The 9014-nt window shown below is 41.0% G+C and overlaps 1 protein-coding gene across 1 annotated transcript; it reads left to right on the top strand.

Annotated features, from left to right (window-relative positions):
* Positions 1-6510: 6510 nt before the first annotated feature.
* On the top strand, positions 6511-8198 carry POU4F2 (POU class 4 homeobox 2). The gene is made up of 2 exons (XM_066574688.1): positions 6511-6860; positions 7188-8198. The coding sequence occupies exons 1-2, from the start codon at positions 6636-6638 to the stop codon at positions 8118-8120; spliced, it is 1158 nt and encodes a 385-aa protein (XP_066430785.1). The 5' UTR covers positions 6511-6635; the 3' UTR covers positions 8121-8198.
* Positions 8199-9014: the final 816 nt, after the last annotated feature.

The following is a 9014-nucleotide window of genomic DNA, read 5'->3' as shown; positions in this document are numbered from 1 at the left end:
TGTTTGTAGCCCCAGAGAAATTACTAGGCTCTATCTATCGAAGGATCTTCACACTTGCTTGACTAAACATATATATATACATATATATAAAAACATAAAGATAATACTATTGACTTTATATAAAGATCAGCAATTACCCATGAGGTAAATAAGACATTTACTGTTCAGCATTACACTTAGGGACCTTTCACACAACGTGCGGATTTTGGTGCAGAATTGAAAATAGCAGAATCCTGCCAGCAATTGAACATCAAAATCCACAGTTAGCTGAGCAGATTGTGGTGTGTAATTCAGGGACAGCATATTCTGCAATGCTGTTGCAAAATATTCCGTCCCGTGTAAAAAATGTCCCTTAGAGCTTGTTCACATCTGTGTTTGGGACCTTTCAAACAAGCAGAATTTGGCTGCAACAGGCACTGTAATATATGGAAAATTCTGCACCAAATTCTGCATGCCTCCATTGAAAATGGCTTAATTCTGCATCAAAATTGATAATTAGACATACAGGTTTTGGTGTGAATTCCTGCAGTGGCAGATTCAGCTGCATGTTGTGGCCAAATTCCGGCCCACGTGAAGGATCTTCCATCTCTCTGTTCCATTTTTGGAGTAGAAAAATGGGATTTAAATAAAATTAAACGTTCCAGTTTTTTCCCATTGATTTCAATCATTTGTCAAAACAACAGAAAGCTTTCAGTTTGCTTCCTTTCTGCTATGTTTCCTTTTTTTAATGGAACAAAAAACTCTGCAAACTTTGCTATTTGTTCCATTAATAAAAACAGAAACAGAATGACATGAAAGCGAACTGAAAGCATTCCGTTTTTTTGAAAACCGATTGAAATCAATGGGGAAAAAATGGAAACATTTAATTCCCTTTTCTGCTCCAAAACAGAACAGAGAGATGGAAAGCTCTAAGAAAGCCCTAATGCAGATGTGAACAAGCCCTTAGGTAAGAGAAATGCATTTGCCTGATATGGGTATAGCCTATACACAAACTAAGTAATACCCTCTCTTATTTCTGTGTAATAATATATTTTTTTCACGTATTGCTGGGAATATTGGGCCCAAATGCTTACAGCACCCACCTGAAAGTAAATGATTAGCAAAAAGGCATCAGAACACTTTGTCCTGTATGTTTAGGGCATTTAAAGCTTCTCCAACACTAATGCCATAAGTGAACCTTTGTATACAGGTTAGCTTGAGTAGATAAAAGGATATGAAATAAATAGGTACATACATAAATGATAGATAGATAGATAGATAGATAGATAGATAGATAGATAGATAGACAGACAGACAGACAGACAGACAGGGGTGGGATCCACCAGGTTCAGGGAACTGGGGAGAAGCTGATCCAAATCATAGGTCGAGGCCAGACCTGCATGGCTAGATGTCAGTGAGGGATCTGGGACAGGTGAGGGCAGGGACATTACGTATAAATTACTTAATCCAGGGGCATTATGTTCAAATCAATTCAGTGGGCACTATGCATATTTATATATTTTCAATGAGTACTATACATAAATTACCTAATTCAGGGGACACTACATATAAATTATTTTCAGGTGGCGCTATGCATACATTATTTAATTCAGAGGACATTGTATAAATTTTATTTTCTGGTGCCACTATGTATTCTATTATTAATTTCAGGGACACAGTGTGTGGGACCATTTTTTAATGAATGTAATATGCAGTGCTATTGTCAGGGTCACAGCTTGTGGTATGAATATAAAAATTAAAATCCAAAGATGACTAGGTGGAAAGCTTTGCAGAGATGATACGTAACTGGAAGAAGTGACTGTGGTGGTCTGGGCCAAATGGAGAAAAAAAAACAGGAAAGAGAATAATTTAATTGAAAAGATGTCACTTGTGAGTCACTAAATGTAAATGTTTATTCTGCCTCTGACTGCATCATATCAGTACTGAAAGAGCTGTATAGCAATTGATTTATTTGATTACTATTTGAATAAATACTTTCAATGTCTTGTTACATCACATGCATCCTGTACACTAAGTAGGGATCTAGCTGTTAAAAAGCTCGGTCCCATTGATAGATAGATAGATAGATAGATAGATAGATAGATAGATAGATAGATAGATAGATAGATAGATAGATAGATAGATAGATAGATAGATAGATAGATAGATAGACTTTGTTTTACTGTTTGAAGTAGGAACAATGTAAAATAAATATAAGTTAAACTGAATCCTGTTCCTGTCAAGGATGGCAACCACAGACTTTGTCTTTATATTTGGTGGATTTAATAAAGTGTTTGATTCCCTCTGCACAGAACATTCTGCAAACGTTCTATTGTGCAGCAATGCAATAAACTAGACATCCTTTTTTTAGGGTTCATTACAAGAGTTAACAAATTGTGCTTGAATAAGGTGAATAGATAGCATAGAAAGTGATCAGATCATGAAGAAAAACTCCTACATATGCTTCCTCCAGGCACAAAAGAGTTAATATGGATCAAACATAAACAATAGGAAGACAGATCTTATCTCACCTTATTTACCGATATTGGTCTTTCTAAATCACTGTCTTCCATTCCACAGAACGATGCTCAGACTCTTGCAATGTGTTCTAGACTGGTTCTAGACTCTGAGGCCGCTGGGATCCATGCATCAGGATCGCACAGGAGAGGCTTCTGTATATCTTCATCACCTCAGCCTGGCAAAGAATAAACCATGTGAACCTGCATTTATTCTTTTCATTTCCAGGCTCACCCACATCAAGAGTCATTTAGTGAAATCACATAATAATTACACATCGATTAAGTAAAAGGCTCAGTGATTTGTCTCTTGCTCAAAATTCAGTTTAATGTGTGAATAACACAAGTCGTATATAACATCAAGTAGTATGCAAGAGTTCCCAGGATCAGCACTTCCTTCACTAACCCAGCACACAGCTAAAAGCCTTGTAATGAGAATATGATCAGCCCTTTATCCTTCTCTTAGACTGACACTAGTTTCTCCATCACATGATACATTCATTATTGCTATTGACTGTTCCCAGATCTCCAGCAGATCACTGATCATCAGTCTATTTACAATGAACATCCCAATGACAATGCAGCGTTGCCGTTTACCTCCCAGTTCATCTAAACAGCAGTAAAAGTGAAGTCAATTATTTCAGCAGAGTTTTCATGAATTTCTTATAGCGCAGTATTTACCTCGCACAATGGTGACAAGAGTGCAGCATTTTGGAGATCTGTTGTCACTTGCTATTAAGATCAAGATTAATGCAAATTGACGATAAGCGTTTCCCAATCCTCCAGTGTCATAGAATACATTAACACATCTCTGCTAGTAATTAAGCTCTAGAAAACTACACTATACAGTGTCTTATTGTACAGGGTGCAACCGATGTATCTAAGCAAGAGCAACTGTATGCAGTTTATTGTTATTTCTGATGGAAATATATATATTCTGTATGTGACATAATGTCTGACTTAAAGATACATGTTACCAAGAAATTAATCTATCTATCTTTCTATATCTATCTATCTACAGTATGTATCAATCAATCTACATGGGACTATCTATATCTATCCACATGTATGCCTTTCTTTATACAAGTATCTATCTATCTATCTATCTATCTATAGTTACCTGTATATTGATATCAAGGTACATGTAGATAAATACCTGTATAAAGAAAGACAAATACATATATATACGTGACTATCTATATCTATGGCATATATCTGTCTGTCTAGCTATACAGATGTAGCAGGCAGAGGTAAATTTTGCCATTTGGAATCTGATACACTGTAACATCATATGCTGTCATCTACAGTACTGTGCAAAAGTTTTAGGTAGGTGTGGTAAAATTCTGCAAAAAAACTAAGAATTTTTTTCAAAAATAAGAGTCTGATTGCCTCCAAATTTATTCTGCAGCAGGACTACCACTAGAAACATACAGCAACTGTCACTGATAACTATTTTCAGCCTAAAGAAGAACAAGGAGTCCTGGAAGTGATTATTTGCCCCCCACAGATCCCTGATCTCAACATCACAGTTAGTCTGGCATTACATGAAGAGACAGAAGGATTTGAGCAAACTTACATCCATTGTAGATCTGTGGTTCGTTCTCCAAAATGTTTGGAACAATCTCCCTTGCCAAGTTTCTTCAAAAACTGTGTGCAAGTGTACCTAGAAGAATTGCTGCTGTTTTTGAAGGCAAAGAGTGGTCACACCAAATAGTGATGTGATTTAGATTTCTCTTTTGTTTATTCACCTTGCATTTTGTTAATTGACAAAATTAAACTAGTAACACTTCAATTTTTGAAAGCATTCAAACTTTGCAGAATTTTTCCACACCTGTCTAAAACTTTGGCACAGTACTTTACATAATCACAACTCTACACTGCAATCCCAAGAAGTGAGATGTGGCATCCAGCAATATTACTGCAACAGAAATCTGAAGCTCGAAAATAACAGGTTTCTAAGCTTACTTGTTCAGTGAACATATTACTGATACTTTAGCATTACTTCCATAGTTAGTATATGTTAGTAGAGGGATAATGTACTAGGAAATAAGGCATTGCTCTGCACAGCAGGGGAGATGTGTGACCGTCGCACTAACTATATATTACATTATATAGTAACTGCAGCAGTGAATATCCCTGGAAGAGTTGGCAAATTACACAAACCTTGTTAATTAGAAGATCATATAAAGTTGCAGCCATTCTCAGTGTGATGATTAACCCTAGGCTTACTACAGAGGGAGCAGGAGGTTCCAGTCTATGAAGGACCAGTCATTAATAAGAGCTCGGTGCAGCCTCTGACACACGATTTATGGTGAACATGTATTAGTAGACTATGGAGCTGCTCATTTTCTGCACTATTATGAAAACTAATAAATTCGTCAAGGCGAATTAAGCATACAAATCAGATGAGGCAGAGCAGATTACATATTGGTTGCTGTGTCTCCCCGGCCTAAATGAAATTCCAATCTAATAATTCCTTCCTGGGCCGCCCATAATTTGCTTAGGGATGTTGTTGGACGTGGTGCACAGCGCTATTCACACAATAATTAAATGATCCTCAAGCTCTTAACTTTGATTTATTTCATTTCTTCAGGATGGCGACAGTCAGAGCCGTACAATGCAATTCAGGGGTTTCCTTCCTAAAACAATACCAGTCCCTGCTTACATTGTGTACAGGCAGCAGAGGAGCTGCTGGTGGAGAAGGGAAAACAGGGCATCACATGTGTACCGCATGGTATGTCTGAGCATCATGCAGTAAAGGGTTAATCCTCTTTATAAAATGCAGCCGACAAACGCTTTATGCAAGGTTAACTCCTTCCTATCTGCAACACAACTACATCTTTTACATAGAATGGTAGCAGTCTAATTATCCCACAGCTGTTTGTAAAGGGTGAATTGTGCTACAGAGCCTAGAATAATTATTTTATGATTAGTGTTGTTGTTATTATTTCTATGCTGTACAATATTGTACACAACAAGCTGAAACCGTAATACAAATACAATTATCATTACTTGTGGCATTGCACAGTAGTAAAATCATTCAATCCATGAATCAGTATGAACTTTAGCAACCTATGGAATCAGGTTGGAGTCTAAGTATAGCATTTGCTCGGAGTGCACCCTATAAGCAGGTGTGCTGAACTATTAAAAGCGAGCCCCAGCTCATGCCTCACTATTTAGCTGTGATGTATTCACAATATGACTGCATGCTATCACACCTGAGATCATACATTCTCATCAGGATGTCAATAAATGCACTACACACAACAAGTGTGGTAACATTATGTTACTAATGTCAATGAAAAACGATACTAATAATGACCAGAATATTGTGGGGATTGTTCCTTTTAAAATAAAATAAGGAAATGAAATATGGAACGAAGGAACAGCTATTGTCAAGCACAGAAGGTCTACAGTGCCTATCCATCCACACACACAGCTGTCCAATCACAGATGAGCTGGAAACCCTTGGAAAGGCGAGAGGCAGGATGTGCCTAGCATCCAATCCACATTGATACCTCCTCTTCTCATAGACTACCTGACAGGCCAAGGTGTACAGCAGGAGCAGCAGCATCAGGAGCAGCATCCGTCTTGCAGAGTGGTTCCCCACAGGGAAAGCTAGAAAGAGACAGACACAGCATTAAACAGTGACAGGGTAAGAGTTAGTGCAGAGTTCTGTTGGATGATGGAGACAAAGGGCTGGTGGCATAGGATCTTAGTAGGATGAGGGAGCAGAGCACCACTGGCCTGGGACACATGGGCACAAGCAGTCCTCTTGGTGGTACCTGGTTCTCCTCCTCATGTTCAGGGCTTGGAGAGCGGTCAGTAGGAAGAGGCTGAGCTGCTGATTAGTAGCCAGGAATATCAAAGATTAATAGCAGGAGAGAGGGAGACCCTGGATGGGAGGAGTAATAGTGGCAGCAGAGAAAGGAAAATATTAGAAGATCTTGTATTTACTCTCAGGGGGGAGGAGGAGGATAGAGAAAGCCACGTTCCTCACAGGGACATTCTCAGAGACAAGTAGGGAGTGAGAGGACAGGAGGAAGTCTGGGCTTAGAGGAGCCACCACCATCATCTCAGGCTGAGGCTGTTGTCACTAGTTCTAGGGGTGCCTGCACCCCTCCACCACCACAGCTCAACATGATGATGATGTCTCTGAACAGCAAGCAGCCCTTCAGCATGGCCCACAGCAGCCTCCAGGATGAGCCCAAGTACTCTGCCCTGCACTCCTCCTCCCCACACTCATCGTCGTCGGCCACCAGCTCCCCCAGTATCAGCAGCGTGAGGACCAGCTCCGGGGGAGGCAGCAGCAGTGGTAGCAGCAGCTCGGAGGCGATGAGAAGAGCCTGTCTCCCAACCCCACCGGTATGTAGTGTGCACGATCACCGCTCTAAGGCACATCCTGACAGCCCCTTTATCTGCTTGATGTTTTTTTCATGTCTGCACAGCAAATCACCCAACACATCTCGTGTTTCCCCCCTCTCCTTCTCCTTCTGTCTTTTGCCTCCACTTATGTATGCAGCCGGTCTTGCCTTTCATATTAATTTTTATGACCTGGGATGTTGCATGTATCTGGTGTTGTGTGTTCTCCCCTCTCTTCTCTCTGTACCAGGATTTTTTAACATTCTGGAAAAGTTTTAATCGCTGAATTCCCAGCAGACAGTAATGTGTGCTTTCTATTTGACATTGCAGAGCAATATATTCGGAGGTCTGGATGAGAGTTTGCTGGCCCGTGCAGAAGCTCTGGCTGCTGTGGATTTAGTGTCTCAGTGCAAGAGCCACCATCACCACCACACTCCTCACCACAGTCCTTTCAAGCCGGACGCTACCTACCACACTATGAACACTATCCCATGCACGTCTGCCTCCTCTTCCTCCTCAGTGCCCATCTCCCATCCTTCTGGAGTGCCTGGCTCCCACCACCACCATCACCACCACCACCATCACCACCACCAGCCCCTGGAAGGAGAACTTCTGGACCACATTACCCCAGGGCTAACACTGGGGGCCATAACAGGACCAGATGGCTCCGTGGTGTCCACTCCAGCTCACCCTCACATGTCAAGCATGAATCCCATGCATCAAGCTGCACTGAGTATGGCACATGCCCACGGGCTACCATCCCACATGGGATGCATGAGCGATGTCGACGCTGATCCAAGGGACTTGGAAGCCTTTGCAGAGAGGTTCAAGCAGAGGAGGATCAAACTCGGGGTTACCCAGGCAGATGTGGGCTCTGCCCTTGCCAACTTGAAGATCCCCGGGGTGGGCTCTCTCAGTCAGAGCACCATCTGTAGGTTCGAGTCCCTTACCCTGTCCCACAACAATATGATCGCCCTCAAGCCCATCCTGCAAGCCTGGCTGGAAGAGGCAGAGAAGTCTCACCGGGAGAAGCTCACCAAGCCTGAACTCTTTAATGGGGCCGAAAAGAAGAGGAAACGCACATCCATAGCTGCTCCGGAGAAGAGATCCCTGGAAGCCTACTTCGCCATCCAGCCCAGACCTTCCTCAGAAAAGATCGCAGCGATCGCCGAAAAACTGGACCTCAAAAAGAACGTTGTCCGCGTCTGGTTCTGCAACCAGAGACAGAAACAGAAAAGGATGAAATACTCGGCCGGGATTTAGACTATAAAGCGGGGGATTTTATAATGGACACGAGAGCTTTTATTCTTTCTAAATATATCTGTATATAGTGCATCTCCATCACCCAGGATCATCCTTCCTTCCTCATGTCTCCTGTAGGTCACTAGTGTCTTGCTGACTCCTGATCTACAAGTCAGTGTTAATGGAGCAGGACTGCACAAGTAAGACACGTTTCTATTATTTTCCGATTAATCGCGACTATTTGTAAGGCGATGCGGATCCCTGGACCATAAAAAAAAAGAGAGAGACTGATGCTGGGGACTCGGTTACCGCAAAACGATTCCGTGATATATCAGATATAAATCTATAGAAATATACAGTACATATATTTTTAATGTGATGATGAGTATATTTGTCCCCTGTTGTGACGCTGGTCTGGATAACATCACCCCGATGTATGTATCACTATTTTTATTACTATTATTCATTATAATTTCGTTTGCAATCAATTGTTAACAGCATACGGGGAGATGTCGTTTATAAAGTTACAAAAAAGTTCATTTGCTGCTTTTGAATCTAAGTTAATACACAGAAGATACAGGTTTTAAATACAAACCAACTAATGCAGTTTCGTGAAATTCATTATGCATCAGCATCTGTAGATTTTCCATACATAGGGCCCGCATTCCTAATTGAGCAGGCACAGTAGCAGTTCCTGGATTGTGGAGCCTGCACCCTACATATTTAATGGGGATCCCCACATTGCTAGACACAACTTCCAACAGACGGGTTATAATTGCCGGTAATTAAGATTATGAGGTCTGCATAGCCTGCATTGATACAATCTACTCCATCATTACGTAGATATTTATTACTGGGGCCCAGTGTACAAACAGAATAGTGTAAATAGTGCACACACAACACACACATATAAAT

Source organism: Eleutherodactylus coqui, chromosome 7, assembly GCF_035609145.1.
Source record: "Eleutherodactylus coqui strain aEleCoq1 chromosome 7, aEleCoq1.hap1, whole genome shotgun sequence".
Lineage (NCBI taxonomy): Eukaryota > Metazoa > Chordata > Amphibia > Anura > Eleutherodactylidae > Eleutherodactylus > Eleutherodactylus coqui.
Note: the sequence above shows the minus strand (reverse complement) of the source record. Positions and strands in the feature narration are given on the sequence as shown.

What these genes read in the sequence shown, in the direction of transcription:
- POU4F2 (XM_066574688.1), top strand. Translation starts at nt 6,636, where the DNA reads ATGATGATGATGTCTCTGAACAGCAAGCAGCCCTTCAGCATGGCCCAC. An exon ending in CCTGTCTCCCAACCCCACCG is followed by an intron (nt 6,861 to 7,187) that starts GTATGTAGTGTG and finishes TTGACATTGCAG; the next exon opens with AGCAATATATTCGGAGGTCT.